Raw genomic sequence first — 18,796 nt, 5'->3', positions numbered from 1 at the left:
CAGTCCTGACTCATGCCTTGCAGATGGTGGTGGAAAGGCTTTGTGGTGTCAAGAGATGAGTCAGTCACTGCAGGATATCAAACCTCTAGATAAGTCCCTGGACAGGAGAGGTTTAGAGGGCTATGGGCCAAACATGGGCAGATGGGACTAGCTCGCTAGGCAACACAGTCAGCATGGACGAGTTGGGCCGAAGGGCCCATTTCCATGCTGTACGACTCAATGACTCTGACCTGCTCTTATGTGCAAATAATCTCATCAGGTCAGGGTTATAACGTCAGAGTATCAGCAGCTGTGACTGCAGCACAGATGGTGGGCTCACAGATGGTTGGTCCAGTTGAGTTTCTGGACAGTAGGGACATGCCACTGTCAAGAGTGGGTAACTAAACCCTCTCTTGTTGGAGATGGCCATTGTCTGTATTTAAGTGGCACAAATGTTACTGAACCTTGCCAGGGTCTTACTGCATTCAGACACACACTGCTTCAGTTGCTGAGGAATTGAACGTGTTCACTGATGATTGCACAATCCCCACTTCTGACTGTACAGTGGAAGGAAGGTCATTGATGAAGCCACTGAAGATGGCTGGGCCCAGGACACTGTCCTGAGGAAGTCCTGCAGAATGCCCTGAGGCTGGGATAACTGACCTCCAACACCCATGACCATCCTCATTTGTGCGAGGTGTGCCTCAATCCATCGGAGTGCTTTCCCCCGATGCTCACTAACATCAGGTTACCAGTGCTCCTTGAGGCCACACTTAGGTAAATGCTGCCTTGCAGTCACAGTGAGCTCACTGCTAGGATTCAGCTCTTTGCTCTACGTTGGAACCCAAGCTATGATGAGGTCTGGAGCAGAGCGGTCCTGGAAAAACCCAAACTAAATACCTGTAAGCAGGTTATAATAACAATATAAGAAATAGGAGCTGGGGTAGGCCATTTGGCAAGTTGAGCCTGCATTGCCATTAAGATCATAGCTCACCTTCTACCTCAGCATCTTGTTACAGCTCTATCCCCTTATCCCTCGATTCCCTTAACATCCAGATATCTGTAGACCTCTGTTTTGAATGAACCCCAATAGCTGGACCTCCACACCAGGGAATTCCAAACAGGGAAATTAGGAATCACTTGCAATTGGAGAGGGCAAGAGAAATTTGGAATTCTATCCCACAATTGATGCTGAGCGTGCCAATTGTTAATTTTAAAGCTGGGGTTAATGGACATGATCACCCAATGGAAATAGCAATGTTGGGAGAAGACAGGTAGATGGAGGTAGGAACAAGAGTGGACCTCAGTTCACATAGACTCCAGATTCAATGCCAAAATGATCATTAATTACCCAATTGTAAGACTTGTGCTTGAAAAGGTAACTACTTGTTAAAATTCAACTGGTGAACATCAGTTAAAAGACTAATGCATTGAATAAATGCAGATTGTTGCTGTAAACTTGTTTCTGTTTAGATTCATACAGGTAATCCATCTGTTTGACTGTTTCATATTGGTTAATTAAAGTGGTGTTCTAATAACAGGGTTTTAAATCACATGGTTCAAAACAAATGGAGTTACACAGTCTAGCAGAATACCAGGTTCAATCCCTGATCACACTACAAGTGATTCCATTGTCTACAATGGAAGCAGGGATGTAGACTTCCATTTACATGGAGAGATGGGAAAAGCTGGGATTGTTCTCCTTCGGGCAGGGGAGGTTAAAGGGAGATTCGATGGAGGGTTTCAAAGTGGTTTTAAAGGAAGAGAGATTATCCTCATTGGTCAGAGAATACAGGTGTGGAAATACAAGAGAAAAGGCTAAAAATACCCAGCAGGTCAGGCAGCATCTGCAAAGGTACAGAGCTAATGCTCTATGTCAATGATCTTTCACCAGTTCTGAAATGTTTACATTCTTCCCTGATGCTGCCTGAACTACTGTGTACTTCCAATGTTTTCAGATTTAAGTCAGGTTTCCAGCACCTGCAGTATTTTGGGTTGGGATACAGGTTTAGGGTGAATATAAGTGACACCACATCAGAGGTAATGAGAAGTATCTTCTTAAAGCAGCGAGCAAGACTTAGAATGCTCAGTGTGAAAAGGATGAAGACTGCAGAGTAGGGGGGAGGTACTGTGGGCAAGGAAGTAGCATTGTGGATGTCTCTTTCCAAGAGCCACAAGGACAGGATCGATGGGCTGAATGATCTCCTTTGGTGTCCAATTCCATGAAGGTGACCATCTCAGATATCACAATAACTGATACGTTAACATCGCATTGACCTGAATGTTAACTGTCTCTCTTTCCACAGATGCTGCCCGACTCACTCATTACTTCCAGAACTGATGCCTGTTAGAACCATAGAACACTACAGCACAGAAAACAGGCCATCTGACCCTTCTAGTCTGTGCCGAAGCGTTATTCCACTAGTCCCACTTACCTGCACCCAGTTCATAACCCTCCAGATCTCTCCCGTCCATGTATCTATCCAATTTATTCTTAAAGCTTGAGTGAGCCTGCATTTACTACATCAGATGGCAGCCTGTTCCATACTCCCGCCACTCTCTGAGTGAAGTTCCCCCTAATGTTCCCCCTTTCACCCTAAAGCCATGTCCTCTCGTACTTATATCTCCTAATCTAGGTGGAAAGAGCCTACTCGCATTAACTGTCTATGCCCCTCAATTTTGTAAACCTCTATCAAATCTCCCCTCATTCTTCTACGCTCCAAGGAATAAAGTCCTAACCTGTTCAATCTTTCCCTGTAACTCAACTCCTGGAGACCTGGCAACATTCTAGTAAATTTCCCCTGCACTCTTTCAATCTTACTGATATCCTTCCTATAGTTAGGTGACCAGAACTGCACACAATACTCCAAATTTGGCCTCACCAGTGACTTATACAACCTCACCATAACATCCCAACTCCTATACTCAATACTTTGATTTATGAATGCTAGGATGCCAAAAGCCTTTTTTACAACCCTGTCTACCTGTGATGCCACTTTCAGGGAATTATGTATCTGAACTCCCAGATCCCTTTGTTCCTCCGCACTCCTCAGTGCCCTATCATTTACTGTGTATGTCCTACCTTGATTTGTTCTTCCAAAATGCAACACCTCACACTTGTCTGCATTAAATTCCATCTGCCATTTTCTAGCCCATTCTTCCATTTGGTTCAGATCCCTCTGCAAGCTTTGAAAGCCTTCCTCGCTGTCCACTATGCCTACAATCTTAGTGTCATCAGCAAAATTGCTGATTCGATTTACCACATTATCATCTAGATCATTGATATAGACAACAAACAACAATGGCCCCAACACAGATCCCTGAGGCACACCACTAGTCACAGGCCTCCAGTCTGAGAAACAATCATCCACAACCACTCTCTGTCTTCTCCCACACAGCCAATTTCGAATCCAGTTTACAACCTTTCCATGGATACCTAGTGACTTAACCTTCTCAACTGACCTTCCATGTGGGACCTTGTCAAAGGCCTTACTAAGGTCCATGTAGACAACATCCACAGCCTTTCCTTCATCTACTTCCTCGGTAACCTCTACAAGATTCGTTAAACACGATCTACCACGCACAAAGCTATGCTGACTATCCTTAATCAGCCCTTGGCTGTCCAAATACTTGTATGTCCGATCTCTCCAATAATTTACCTACAACTGATGTCAGGCTCACCGGCCTGTAATTACTTGGTTTACTTTTAGAGTCTTTTTTAAACAATGGAACAACATGAGCTACCCTCCAGTCCACCGGCACCGCACCTGTGGCTAAGGACATTTTAAATATATCTGCCTGGGCCCCTGCAATTTCTACACTAGTCTCTCTCAAGGTCCGAGGAAATAACTTGTCAGGCCCAGGGGATTTATCTATCTTTATTCGCTGTAAAGCAGCAAGCACCTCCTCCTCCTTAATCTCTATATGTTCCATGACCCTACTGCTTGTTTCCCTTCCTTCCACATCCTCTATCCCCGTTTCCTGAGTAAATACTGATGCAACTAGACTCATTCACTAAACAGAAGAGACATTGGCCCAGCCGTCAGCAACAATAATAGTTTTCTTAAGAATAAATGAACAAATAGAATGAAAAAGACTTGAGCTTTTTACGCAGCATTGCTGAAATATATCACAGATATTTTTGCATATTTATTACGTGACTTCATTATCAGTTACAATTTATCACTCTTGATCTTAAGACAAAAGTTAGTTAGAGTCAATGACGTACTTCTGAATTCTGTCATCATTGTAATGTTGTGTGTTAATGTAAGAATCATTGTAATCATCATGGCAACTGCAGTATACACGAGGTCCCACAAGCAGTACTGACAGCAGCGTACTGCTGTCACAACCCCACTCCTCCCGGGACAGTAAAGATTGGAGTTCTGTGCTGACGTCTCTGGACTGCATTCAATTCAGTTTGCCCCATTACAGGAAGGATGTGGAGGCTTTGAGAGGGTTCAGAAGATGTTTACCAGGAATGCTGCCTGATTAGAGGGCAGGTGCTACAAGGAGAGGTTGGACAAACAAGGGTTGTTTTCTCTGGAACGTCAGAGACTGAGGGGAGACGTAATAGAAGTTTATAAAATTATGAGGCATAGATAGGGGAGACAGTCAGAATCTTTTTCCCATGGTTGAAACGTCTAGTACTAGAGGGCATGCATTTAAGGTGGGGGGGGGAAGTTCAAAGGAGATGTGCAGGGCAATTTTGTGTCCTTTTTTTTTTACACAGAATATGGTGGGGGCCTGGAATGTGCTGCCTGGGGTGGTGGTGGAGGCAGATACGATAGAGGGGTTTAAGAGGCTCTTAGATAGGCACATGTATGTGCAGAGAATGGAGAGATATGGACCATGTGCAGGCAGAAGGGAATAGGCGTCATTAGCTAAATTAGTTTGGCACAACATCATGGGCCGAAGGGCCTGTTCCTGTGCTGTACTGTTCTCTGTTCTGTGATTGGACTTGGACCAATAATCTTCCCAACTCAACGGAGGGAGTGTAGCCCAAGGAGGTAACGCTGTCACATGAGAGTTAATGCCTCTCTGATATTCAGGAAGCTGGTTGAGGATACTAGAGTTAAGAAAAAATAATATACTATTTTAATCCTAAAATTTTGAACAGATGAACCAGTTCTAGAATTCACCAATATGTGGGTATACTGTATAATCAATTCAAAAAAATTCCTAACCACAGAGATTATTCCACAAATTAAGCCTGACTTGAAGTTTATAAAGTCATTGAATCATACAGCATGGAAACAAGCCATTTGGCCCACCATGTCCATGCTAACCAGTGGGCACCCATCCGTATTCAAGCTCTTGGACCACGGCCTTCAACGCCTGGGCGGTTCCAGTGCTCATCTACACACTTCTTAAATGCTATCAGTGTCTCTGCTTCCGTCACTCTCTCAGGCAGTGTGTTCTAGGTACTCACCACCCTCTGGTGAAACAGGTCCCCCTCAGATCTCAAGTTTATCAATTTGTTGCATTCAAAGGTAAAACTTTCTGAATTTGTTGATAAATCTCAATTCTCGTCATTGTATGCAAGAACTAATTATTTACTCAAGTGTGAAAATGATGAAAGAACAAACAATTTCACCTCAATATGACATTTTTGTTTATACAATTATACAACACATAATGTTAGAAAACATTAAGATAAAGTCGCGCAGAGCAGCAAAATTATTTATGTCAAGAACATCCTGCAGGCTAAAAATATTCTCCAAAAAGGCAAGATTTGAAATTTACTTACAAACTTTTGAGATTTTCTGCAACACTATTTACATATGGCAAGTCTGTCTGTAAAAGAAAGAAAATACAAGAAAATGTAAGAGGATTTAAGCAGTGCTGCAAGTATCAGATTGTCTTTGAGAAACAAAGGACTGCAGATGCTGGAATCTGTGAAAAACACAATGATGCTGGAGGAACTCAGCAGGCCAGGCAGCATCCGTGGAAAAAAGCAGGTGGTCAACGTTTCGGGTCAGGACCCTTCTTCAGGAATAAGGGTCCTTAAGAAGGGTCCTGACCTGAAATGTTGACCGCCTGCTTTTCTTCACAGATGCTGCCTGGCCTGCTGAGTTCCTCCAGCATCATCGTGTTTTTCATCAGATTTTCTTTAATAGTTTGGGCACCCCTGGCTTAGGACATAACAGAAGTAGAAGCCTTCAGCCATATGAGCCCATAGGTTTGCTCCTCCATTCAATAAAATTGGAACCCATCTGAGTTTGCCCTCAGTTCCATTTCTCTGCAAGTTCCCATAATCAACTCCCCTTTAGTTCCAAAATCCATTTAACGCAGCTTGAATAAATTCGGCAACTCAGCCTCCACAACTCTCTAGGTAGAGAATTTCAAAGATTTTGCCACCCTCAGAGCAGAAATTCTGCCTCATCTTAAATGGATAACCCCTTTTGTCCAAAGCTATGCCCCTAGTTCCAGATGGCCCCACTAGGGGAAACATCCTCTCAGTATGCCACACTGTCAACCTTTCTCCAAATTCTGCACGTTTCAATAATATCACCTCTCATACTTCTAGTTGTCAATGTGTAGGATCCAACAAGTGTAGGATGATGAGAAAATGCTTAAATCTTGAAAATTTCAATTAGATTATTCTTCAATCTTTTGAATTTCAACAAATACAAACCTAATTTCTGTAATTTCTTCTCAGAATTTAACAAGACTCCAGGTAACAAATATACAGGGAAACAGGGATAATCCTGGGAACTATAGACTGGTGAGTCTCACATCAGTGGTAGGAAAGTTACTGGAGAGGATTCTTAGGGATAGGATTTATGAGCATTTGGAAAACCACAGCCTAATTAGGGACAGTCAGCATGGCTTTGTGCAGGGCAAGTCACGTCTTACTCGATTGAGGTTTTTGAGGAGGTGACGAGGGTGATTGATGAAGGTAGAGCTGTGGATGTTGTCTACATGGATTTTAGTTTGGCATTTGACAACATCCCTCATGGGAGACTCATCCAGAAGACTAAGAAGCATGGGATCCATGGTGAATTGGCAGTTTGGATTCGGAATTGGCTTGCCCATAGCAGTCGATGGGACCTATTCTGGCTGGAGGTCTGTGACTAGTGGTGTTCTGCAGGGATCTGTATTGGGACCTCTGATGTTTATGATATTTATGAGTGACCTGGATGAAAACGTAGATGAGTGGGTTAGTAAGTTTGCAGATGATACGAAGATTGGTGGTGTTGTGGATAGTGTAGAAGACTGGCAAAGGATACAGCGGGATATAGATCAGTTGCAGATATGGGCGGATGGAGTTTAACCCAGCCAAATGTGAAGTGTTGCACCTTGATATTGGTATTGGTTTATTATTGTCACTTGTACTGAGGTACAGTGAAAAACTTGTCTTACAAACCGATCGTACAGGTCAATGCATTACACAGTGCAGTTACACTGAGTTGGTACAGAGTGCATTGGGGCAGTACAGGTAAAAACAATAACAGTACAGAGTAAAGTGTCACAGCTACAGAGAAAGTGCAGTGCAATAAGGTGCAAGGTCACAACAAGGTAGATCGTGAGGTCAGAGTCCATCTCATTGTATAAGGGAATCGTTCAATAGTCTTATCACAGTGGAGTAGAAGCTGTCCTTAAATCTGGTGGTACGTGCCCTCAGGCTCCTGTATCTGGAGATCAAATTTAAAGAGACAGTACACCGTTAATGGCAAGAGCCTTAACAGTGTTGATGAGCAGAGGGATCTTGGGGTCCAAGTCCATAGCTCCCTGGAAGTAGCTACCCAGGTTGATAGGTGGTAAAGGCAGCATATACATGCTTACCTTTAGTAGTCGAGGCACTGAGTTCAAGAGTCAGGAAGTTGTGCTGCAGCTTTATAAAACTCTAGTTAGGCCACATGTGGAGTACTGCGTTCAGTTCTGGTCACTCCATTACAGGAAGGATGTGGATGCTTCGGAGAGGGTGCAGAAGAGGTTTACCAGGATGCTGCCTGGATTAGAGGGCATGTCCAACAAAGGAAAGGTTGGACAAACTTGGTTTGTTTTCTCTGGAGTGGCAGAGGGGAGATCTGATAGAGGTTTATGAGATTATTGGAGGCATAGATTGGGTAGACAGCAGGTATCTTTTTCCCAGGGTGGAAATGTCTAATACCAGAGGGCATGCATTTAAGGTGAGGGGGGCAAGTTCAAAAGGAGATGAGCAGGGACAAGTTTATTTTTTATTTACACGGAGAGTGGTGGGTGCCTGGAATTCGCAAACACGATAGAGGTGTTCAAGAGGCTCTTAGCCAGGCACATAAATGGGTGGGAAATGGAAGGATAGAGACATTGTGTAGGCAGAAGGGATTAGTTTAATTGGGCATTTGATTACTAATTTAATTAGTTAGGCACAACATTGTGGGCCAAAGGGACTGTTCCTGTACTGTACTGTTCTATGTACACTGCACTCCTGTAGTCCAAGATCTTTTCCCTAAATGTGTAATGCCCGGAGGTGCTCGCGGTGCCGCAGATGTGATCTAAACCAGACCATGTAAAGCTGTGGTATGACTGCTACAACTTTGTATTCTATTCCTCCGGATAGAAAGGCCAGGATTCTTTTGGACTTTTAATTGTACGTGATCATAATGTTTTAATGAAGCACAGACTGATAATATTCTTTTTATATGGTGCCCAGGTTTGAATACAATAGGTAAGCTTCTCATTCTATACTCTATCCAAAATTTTTCAAAGAGGTAAATTGCTTCTGTCATAAGATGATAAAATTCTCAGAAATAAAACTGCTAGGTTAAATCTATTATTCATAACATGGCTTTAGGCCAACATTATCTACAACTCAACCTGTTTTTCCACCTTGATTTTACAGAATTATTCCACATGTTCTTGTGATATTCTCTCAGCTCTCCTTGTTCAGTATTAGCAGTCATTGCCTAAGTCACACTTCCCAAATTTAATTTCTTGGCTGTGTTGAATTAGATCCTAATTTGATTACTGGAAAAATTTTGCACTGGAAATAAGTTATCAAGAACTTTCCACGAGGGTCTCTGTTTTTTGTCTTAAAGTTCCCAGTAAAGACAAAATTGCCAAATATTAAAACATTGAACTCACCAGAAGAACCAGTTTGCATCATCTTAGTGTTGGAAATTTGGAATGAGGAAAGCCTTTTGTGATACTGAAATCATGCAAATTCTACTCAATCACTGACACACCAGCCACTCAATTCTATCCAATTACTGACACGAATTTCAGACTAGGGACATTATGCTGCAGTTATGCCAGTTGTTGGTGAGGCCACACTTGGAGTATTGTGTACAGTTTTGGTCACCCTGTTATAGGAAAGAAATTGTCAAGCTGGAGAGGATGCAGAAGAGATTTACAAGGACACTACCTAGACCAGAGGGTCTGAGTTATGGGGAGAGGTTGGCCATGCTGAATTGCAAGGAGTGGAGTGCATTCCTTGGAGTGCAAGAGAATGAAGGGTGACATCAAGTTTATGAAGTCATGAGGTGAATGGATAAGGTGGAGGGTCATAATCTTTTCCCCAGGGTGGGGAGTCCGAAACTAGAGGGCACAGATACAAGAGAAGAGGGGAGAGATTTAAAAAAGACCTGAGAGGTAACTTCTTTACACAGAGGGTGGTGAGTACTTGGAATGAGCTGCCAGAGGAAGTAGTTGCGGCAGGTACAACTGCAACATTTAAGAGGCATTTGCATAGGTACATGGAGGGGAGGGGCTTGGAGGGTTATGGGTCGAACGCGGGCAACTGGGACTAGCAGGGAGGACGTTGTGGTCGGCATGGACCAGTTGGGCTGAAGGGCCTGTTTCTGTACTGTATCTTATCTTATATAAATATTGTCCAATCTCTCAAATTATAACAACCAATACTCTTGATATTACGTTAGTTTATTGAGTCACCAACAGATAGTTATGATAATGCACCCACACGCTTGACGGGCAAGATTTGGAATGCTTGAGAAGAGAGCAATGTTCCTCATTGTAATAGGGCCAAATGCAAAAAACATTTAACTGAGATGTGTTACGGACTCAGTGAAAGTCCCTTTAAGATAGAGAGTGTGTGTGTATGTGTGTGTGGGGCGTGCTTACGTCAATAGAAGATAAAGGACGTAATGACGTGGTTGAAGAAGTTAGAAGAAGAAGGAGAGAGAGAGAGAGAAGGGAGAGAGACACCAGCCTGCTTGTTTTCTCTATCGATGGATGAGAAACAATAACTGTGTTTGCCACTGAAACCCATGTATGGAAGTTGGAAGTAATCCGGTGGAGTTCACTTTGTTGCTGACCTGTAGAAGGTAACAGGTATTTGTGTGTGGACGACCACGATTCGGATGCTTTTCGGGGTGAGGAAGTCACTACCGAGTAAACACTGGAGTGTCGTTTGGGGTCCATCGTGGAACATTTGGATTTCGTATGTACTCTCTCTATGTTTTTCTACATCTACATCTTATCTTCAGACAACAGTGGTTGTTGAAGAAGCCCTTGCTCATGTTTCACCTTATGGCTTGCGGAACTGAACTTTAAGAACCATTCCGGAACTGGGAGTTTTGGACTTTGCCACACCCACACACACACGAAGAGTTTAGTTTTGGGGTTAACGTTCGAGGTTTAACATTTTTGAATTCTAACATACTAACATTTTTACTTTTATTTTACGTATTATCATAAGTAGTGATTAATAAAATAGTTTTTAACACTAAATCATGCTCAGTGTGTTTCTTTTGTTGCTGGTTCGTGACAGATGCCAGCTGTTTACTATTATGGATAAAAATGAGTCAATCTTCATAGAAGATTATAGGAATTTTTGGGCTTTTACACTGGATTATTATGCCAACGTAGCGACTCACCGTCCGAGCAAGCAAACCAGCTCGGCGGTCGGGTCGCGCGTCGTCGGAGCGGCAAGGCCAAAGATGGCGTTGGGCCTTTGTCTTCCCCAAGCGACGGGGAGAACCCACGCGTGGGAAAAGTTTGATGATGTAGCGCATATGTCATTTCCATCTTCGGGGGGGGGGAGAGAGGGAGGGGGGGAGAATAAATCAGTTTTGTTCTGCAGCTCATAAACTAGTGTCTTACTTTCACATCGTGGTAGCAGCCGCTACATTGGTGACCCCAACGGTCCAAATGGATTTTGGACCCACACAATGGACAACAACGCAGCAGCCAATGCAGTGGCACTCAAGCTGCCCACCTTTTGGACGCTTCGGCCCCGCGTCTGGTTCGACCAGGCCGAAGCACAATTCCAACTTCGGCAGATCACCTCCGACTCCACATGGTACTACCACGTGGTCAGCTCCCTGGACCAGGAGACAGCCGCCCAGGTCAGAGACTTCATCCAGTCTCCTCCAGAGGAAGGCAAGTACCTAGCTTTCAAAGACCTTCTTATTCGGACCTTTGGCCTCTTCCCGTCACGAGCGCGCCGCCCGCCTGCTTCATCTCGACGGCCTGGGGGACAGATCCCCATTGGCCCTGATGAATGAGATGCTGGCCTTGGCTGAGGGACACAAGACCTGCCTGATGTTCAAACAGGCTTTCCTCGAAAACTACCCGACGACATTCACCTGCTGTTGGCTGACGCCAATTTCAGCAACCCACGTGAGGTAGCCGCCCGGGCAGATGTCCTGTGGAAGGTCAAACGTAAGAGCTGGTCATCCGTTGGTCAAATCGCCAGACCGCGGGCCCAACGCCTACCTAAACCAGTCCCAGCAACCGAACGACCACACCCCAGAAACACAGACGACGACACTGATGACCAGCTGTGTTTCTACCATCAGAGGTGGGGCGCAGAGGCCCATCAATGCCGCCCACCCTGAAAGTTTCAGGGAAATGCCAGGGCCAGCCACCACTGATGGCTACAGCGGCTGGCCACCAACACGACCTCCTATTCGTTTGGGACAAGCAGTCCGGGCATCGTTTCCTCGTCGATACCAGAGCAGAGTTCAGTGTTTTGTCCCCAACCGGCCGCAACACTTGTAGCAGACAACAGGGTCTCGCACCCAAAGCCGCAAACGGCACAACGATATGAACTTTCGGTACCCGTACAGTTCAATTACAATTCAGCGACAGCCATTTTACCTAGAAGTTTACCCTTGCCGCTGTCACCCAGCCACTCCTGGGAGCCGACTTCCTCCGGGCCCACAGCCTGTTAGTCAACCTGCGAGGGAAGCGGCTAGTGCACTCCAGAATTTTCCAAACCTACTCCCTGGGAGAAGCCAGCCTACCAGCCCCGCGCCTGGACTCCGTTTCCCTGTCTGGCAACGAGTTCATCAAGCTCCTAGCTGAGTTCCCATCGGTTTTGACACCTCAGTTTACAAATTCAATGCCCAAACACGGGGTGCGGCATCACATCATTACCACAGGGCCACCCCTTCATGCCCAAGCACGACGACTACCTCCAGACAAGCTTCACCTGGCAAAGGAAGATTTCCGCGGCATGGAGGAGCTGGCGATCGTTTGCAGATCAAACAGCCCCTGGGCCACCCCCCTGCACATGGTCCCCAAAGCCACCGGCGGGTGGAGGCCCTGCAGCAACTACCGCAGGCTGAATGACGCCACCACCCCAGACTGCTACCCCGTCCCTCACATCCAGGACTTCGCGGCGAACCTACACAGGGCCCACATCTTCTCCAAGGTGGGCCTCGTCCAGGAATACCACCAAATCCCAGTCCACCCTGACGACGTCCCCAAAACTGCGCTCATCACTCCATTCGGCCTCTTCGAATGCCGTTCGGCCTTAAGAACACCGCACAGACCTTCCAGCAGCAGATGGACGAGGTAGGCCGCGACCTGGACTCCGTGTTCATTTATTTAGATGACATACTAATCGCCAGCCGTGACCGCCAAGAACACCTTTCCCACCTCAGCCAACTGTACTCCCGTCTCCGTGATTTCGGCCTCACTATCAATCCAGCCAAGTGCCAATTCGGACTCAACTCTATCGATTTCCTCGGCCACAGAATCATCAACGAAGGAGCAACACCCCTACCTGCCAAGGTAGATGCTATCTGCCATTTTGCCAGTCCCAAGAGGGTCAAAGGCCTGCAAGAATTCCTGGGGATGGCAACTTTTACCATCGGTTCATCCCTGCAGCAGCCAGTATCATGCGCCCTTTGTTCTCGCTGATGTCTGGCAAGGGCAAGGGCATCGCCTGGAACGACGAGGCTGCGGCTGCCTTCGTTAAGGCCAAGGACGCCCTGGCAGACACTGCAATGCTGGTACACCCTAGAACAGACGTCCCAACCGCCCTCACGGTGGACGCATCCAACACCGCGGTCGGTGGGGTACTGGAACAACTAATCGAAGGCCATTGGCAACCCTTGGCGTTTTTCAGCAGGAACCTTAGACCACCCGAACTGAAATACAGCGCTTTTGATCGGGAACTCCTAGCGCTGTACCTGGAGGTCTGGCATTTCTGGTACTTTTTAGAAGGCAGGCCTTTCACCGCTTTCACTGACCATAAGCCTTTGTCTTTCGCCTTCTCCAAGGTCTCCGATTCCTGGTCAGCTCGTCAGCAGTGACATTTGTCCTACACTTCCGAATTCACAACAGATATCCAACATGTCTCCGGAAAGGACAATGTTGTTGCTGACGTGCTTTCCAGAGTGACCATCCACAGCCTGTCCCTGGGTGTAGACTACGCGGCCCTGGCTGACGCACAGCAAGCTGACAACGAGCTGCCTAGCTACAGAACCACAGTCTTGGGCCTGCAGATCCAAGATTTCTTAGTTGGTCCAGGTCAGCAGACCCTCCTTTGCAACGTCGCAACAGGTCAGCCCCGCCCTATAGTTCCTGCAGTCTGGCGGAAATGCGTTTTCGACTCGGTACACGGGTTGGCGCACCCGTCCATCAGATCAACTGTCCGACTGGTCGCCAGCAAGTTCATCTGGCACAGCCTGCGCAAACAGGTCAGTGAGTGGGCCAGGACTTGTCCGCACTGCCAGACATCAAAAATCCATCAACACACCAAGGTCCCACCACAGCAGTTCGAGCCTACCTGTAGAAGGTTCAGCCACATCCACGTCAACCTCGTTGGTCCCCTGCCAGTTTCAAGAGGAGCCCGGTACCTCCTTACCATTGTGGACCGGTTCACGGGGTGGCCAGAGGCAACCCCTCTATCTGACATCACGACTGATTCCTGTGCCCGGGCGCTGCTCACAACTTGGATCTCGCGTTTTGGTGTTCTGGCCCACAACACTTCAGACAGTGGCGCCCAGTTTACCTCCAGCCTATGGTTTGCATTAGCGAACATGCTAGGGACGCAGCTGCACACCACCACGGCCTACCACCCTCAATCAAACGGGTTGGTGGAACGTTTCCACCGCCATCTGAAATCAGCCCTGATGGCCTACCTGAAAGGTCCTAACTGGGTCGACAAACTGCCTTGGGTCCTGCTCAGCATACGCACTGCCCCCAAGGAAGATCTCCCTGCTTCGTCAGCTAAACTCGTGTACGGTGCGCCCCTGGTCGTCCCAGGGGAGTTCATACCCTACCCTTCGGGGGCAAGAGGAACAACCCGCGGCAGTCCTGGAAGGACTGCATGAGGCTTGGCAGCTCGGCATCAATTCCCACCGCAGCATGGTCAAGCCTCATCCTGTGAGCCCAAGGAACTATGAGACTAAGTTTGTTTTCGTTCCCAGGGGCACACCCCGGGCACTGTTGCAATGACCATACGATGGGCCATTCCGGGTCATCAGGAATAATGGGTCCACCTTTATTTTGGACATTGGGGGCAAGGAAGAAGTCTTCATGACTGACTGCCTCAAACCGGCCCACTTAGATCTACAACAACCGGTTGAGGTCCCAATATCGCGACGCAGAGGCCGACCTCCTAAGCAACAGCTAGCACAGCCCACGAACCTTGGGGACCGTATCACCAGTTCTGTGGGTGGGGGGGGTGTTGTGTAGCAACTCACCGTCCGAGCAAGCGAACCGGCTCGGCAGTCGTGTCGTGCATCGTCGGGGCCCAAGATGGCACTCGGCCTTCATCTTCCCCGAGCAATGGGGATAACCCACGTGTGGGAAAAGTTTGATGACGTAGCGCATACGTCATTTCCGTTTTCGGTGGGCAGGAACCGTTCCTCTTAAAAGGCCCACGCAAGGCGGGAAAATAAATCAGTTTTGTTCTGCAACTCATCGACTAGTGTCTTACTTTCGCATCGCGGTAGCAGCCACTACACCAATATTCAGAAAGTTTTATCCAATCCTGATGCAGATTTTTGTTCAAATTGCAAAGTGTTCTATCAGTGCACAGGTGCCAAATTCCCCCATATGTTCTTTAGCAGAGGAGGTGTTAAAGGAGGTGAAATAATGAAATAGGAGAAAACACCATCTGTACTGTAGGATTCCACGGGACAATTTCAAACCTGAGAAACAAAACAGCTGCAGATGCTGGGAATCTGAAAAGAAAAGATAAAATACTGGAAATACTCAGTTGGTCAGGCAGCATCTGTGAAGAGAAAAACAGAGACTACTCGAACTACTCAAGTCACTGACCTTTCATCATAATTGAGAAAAGTTATAAATCAAACATACTTGAAGTTATAGAAAAGGGAAAGGGTTGGGGAGTGGAGACAACAAAGAAAATGTCCATGATCAGAGTAGGGTCTGAGTGACACAAATGATGGTGGTGTCTGCTGAGGGGGAGTGGTTGGGGCTTGTTAACTGCAGCTCATCTGTCTGTTGGTGTAAATGGGGGATAAATGAAGACATAGGAAGAGCAAACAAAAATGCTTGAACTCTGAGATAGAAAACATGGCAGACATCAAAAATTTTCAGTAAAGTGTGCTGAAAATACTCAGCAACCCAGGCAGTACGGTGGAGAGAGAAAGCCAGAAATCATATTAATGACCTCTCAGCAGAATTTGGAATGACTGATTATCTGAAATTGTTGAATTCAACGTCAAGTCCTAAAGACTGCAACTTGCATAGTTAGAAGACGAGGCGCTCTTCGTCAAACCAACTGTAATCACACTGTTATTGTGCAAGTTACAACAGCACATGCTCACACACAAGATACTCAAGATAGCAACAAGATGTGTTAACAGTGCTGGGGTTAATGGGATAGATGCTAATTTGAATACTAGAAAAATATTGCCCTTCTTCCAAATGCTTGAAATAAATTATCAGGAATTTTCCACATAGGGGTAAGTGGAATATCGGCACGGGGTGCTAGCTAAGCCACACTGGAGTACTGTGTAATTTGTGATCTCTCCATTGGAGGTAGTGAAGACTTGACTCACTAGGTTGATTTCTGGGAGGCAAGGGTTGATGTCTGAAGGAAGGTCAATCAGATTGGGTCTTTTTTTCCTCTAGGTGCGGAGAACATGCACAACCTGACCTGCCAGCCAGACCTTCCTGCTCTGCATTTCACAGCTCCTGCAGTCTTCTTCTACGTTTTTTTTTGTTTTGTTCTCACTCTCCAGCTGCTCCCAGATTCCTTGTTTTCTGATTATCCCCATGGTCACCCCAGATTTACCCCATCACATCCCCCTCCCTGCAGCTTAATGGGCTTCTTTTGTCTCCTGCCCAGTTCTGACAAAGGATCTTCGACCAGAAACATTAACTCTGTTTCTCTTTGCACAGTTGCAGCCTGATCTGCTGAATGTTTCCAGAATTTTCTGTTTTAATTTTGGGTCCATACTCATTGAAGTATAGTAGAATGAGGGGTGCTCTTATTGAAAGATAAGATTCTCCGAGGGGTTGACAAGGCGGAGGCATAGTTTCAGAATAAGGGGTTGCCCATTTAAGGTGGAAACAAGATGGAAGTTCTTCTCTCAGGAGTTATGAAGCTTTGGAATGCTCTGCCCCAAAGAGGTGTAGAGACCAAATCAAATAATTAATTCAAGATGCTGAATGAAAGGTACTTAAACTACATGGGAATTAAGGGATAGCATCATACAGCACAGAAACAGGCCCTTCGGCCCACCATGTCCATGCTGCCCCTGCACCTCTCTAATCTAATCCCATTTGCCCGCATCGATTTCTGCTTCACCGTGCTACGTCTGCACCCTTTCCACATTGTCCGGTCCACTTCCAATCACCCTGCTCTCCCTGCGGCCGATTACCGCTGCACATTCCTGGGTTAGTTGCCCCTTCGCTCTGTCCATCCCTGCTCCCGGTTCTCCCTACACGACACATAGTGCGTGGATAGTGGCGGTGTGGCCAAGACTGGATTAGCCATAATCTTACTAAAGAGTGTAAAAGGCTCAGGAGACCTACTTCTGTTTCTTATGTTCACTCCTTCCCTGCCCCCAAGTCCACACTACTTTATTTGGTACCGACTGAAGATGATCCACTAGGAGTGGATAACAATGCTGAATGTGTCATCAATGCGCATATCCCAGAATACGACCCTGTAGAACAAATTCCCAGTTATGACTCTGCTAATGGCCTGGTACCAATGTTCAAGACTGAAAAATGGAGGATAAAAAGTGGGTGGACCCTACAATCCTACACTTTCTGATTGGCAATGTTTTTAAAGAACAGGTCCATTAAAATGAGAATAAGCATCAAAATAATGCAAATTTAAAAAATTCAATATGTTCTTATTGTAAATATCATCTTAATCCTATTTACTCATTTTGGCCCTGAACCCATTCCCAATTAAAATGATCATATTTAAGGTCACAGAGACAGAGGTACAACACAGAGACAGACTCTTCGGCCCATTGAGTCCATGTCAACCATTTACACTAGTACTGTATATAACCCTTATACGATGAATGCACTCCTGACCTCTCAATCTACCTTGATATGAACTTGCATCTTATTGTCTACCTGCAATGCACTTCCCTGTAGCTGTGACACTTTACTCTGTATTCTGTTATTGTTTTAACCCTGTACTACCTCAATGCACTGTGTAATGAATTGATCTGTACGAACAATATGCAAGACATGTTTTTCACTGTACCCCAGTACAAGTGACAATAATAAACCACTACTAATTAATCCCACATTCTCATCTACTCTCTCCCAGGTTCTACTACCCACCTTCACACAAGGGGCAATTTGCAGTGGCCAATTAACCTACCGATATTTAGTTTTAAAATTTTCAATTGACACCCCAAATATACTTCTCCATGGAGAGAGTACCAGACCTGTGTGTAGAGTGATTCCTGACGTTATTCCTGAACAACTTGGCTCTAATTTTTAAGATTACTCCATTTGCTCTGGATTCTCCCACCTCCATACTGGGAAATAACTTCTCACTACCTGTCCTTTTAAACATTTTAATTGTCTGAACACTCCTTAATATCGTAAGTTCAAAGGAATATAAATGCTGACTCTGCCATCTCACCTCACAATTTTAACCCTTTTATCCACAGTTTCATTCCAGTGAATCTATTCAGCATCCAGCCGTTCCTTAACATCACCACTGTTAACCTCTTTCCAAAAAACTAGACTCAAGGGAGACTGGAGTTTACAAATTATTCATCTGCCAAAAAGTTCAGGCCAATTTTCAAATTTCCAAAGCTGATTAATATTGGAAACAGAAAAATCACATTGAGTTGGCCATCTGTCCTTGGCCTTCTCTGTTGCCACGGAGACGCCAAACCCAAACTGGAATATTCTGCTTGGGAGCTTACAACCCAATGATATGAACATTGAGTTTTCCAACTTCAGGTAACCCACACCCCTGGTGCTCTCCTCCTACACACACTCACCTGTCCACTAGTTTTCTTCTCCCTTTGTTGACCTTTCCCATCCTCTCCCCCCACCTGGTTCCATCTGCCCATCACCCCCTCCTCATGTGGTTCCACCTATCAGCCTCTTATCCCACCCCTTTCGTACTGCTGTATACTGGTAATCTTCCCCTTCCCTTCTTAGTCCCAATGCAGTATCTGGACCC

General features: G+C 45.9%; 1 protein-coding gene across 1 annotated transcript in view; it reads right to left on the bottom strand.

Annotated features, from left to right (window-relative positions):
• The window catches only part of mgat4b (alpha-1,3-mannosyl-glycoprotein 4-beta-N-acetylglucosaminyltransferase B), a 258,918-nt gene that overhangs the window by 67,773 nt on the left and 172,349 nt on the right, over positions 1-18,796 (bottom strand). The window contains exon 5 of the mRNA XM_052015206.1: positions 5,729-5,775. Coding sequence (XP_051871166.1) covers positions 5,729-5,775 — 47 coding nt within the window. The remainder of the gene's footprint in view (positions 1-5,728; positions 5,776-18,796) is intronic.

Source organism: Pristis pectinata, chromosome 4, assembly GCF_009764475.1.
Source record: "Pristis pectinata isolate sPriPec2 chromosome 4, sPriPec2.1.pri, whole genome shotgun sequence".
NCBI classification, from domain to species: Eukaryota; Metazoa; Chordata; class Chondrichthyes; order Rhinopristiformes; family Pristidae; genus Pristis; species Pristis pectinata.
Note: the sequence above shows the minus strand (reverse complement) of the source record. Positions and strands in the feature narration are given on the sequence as shown.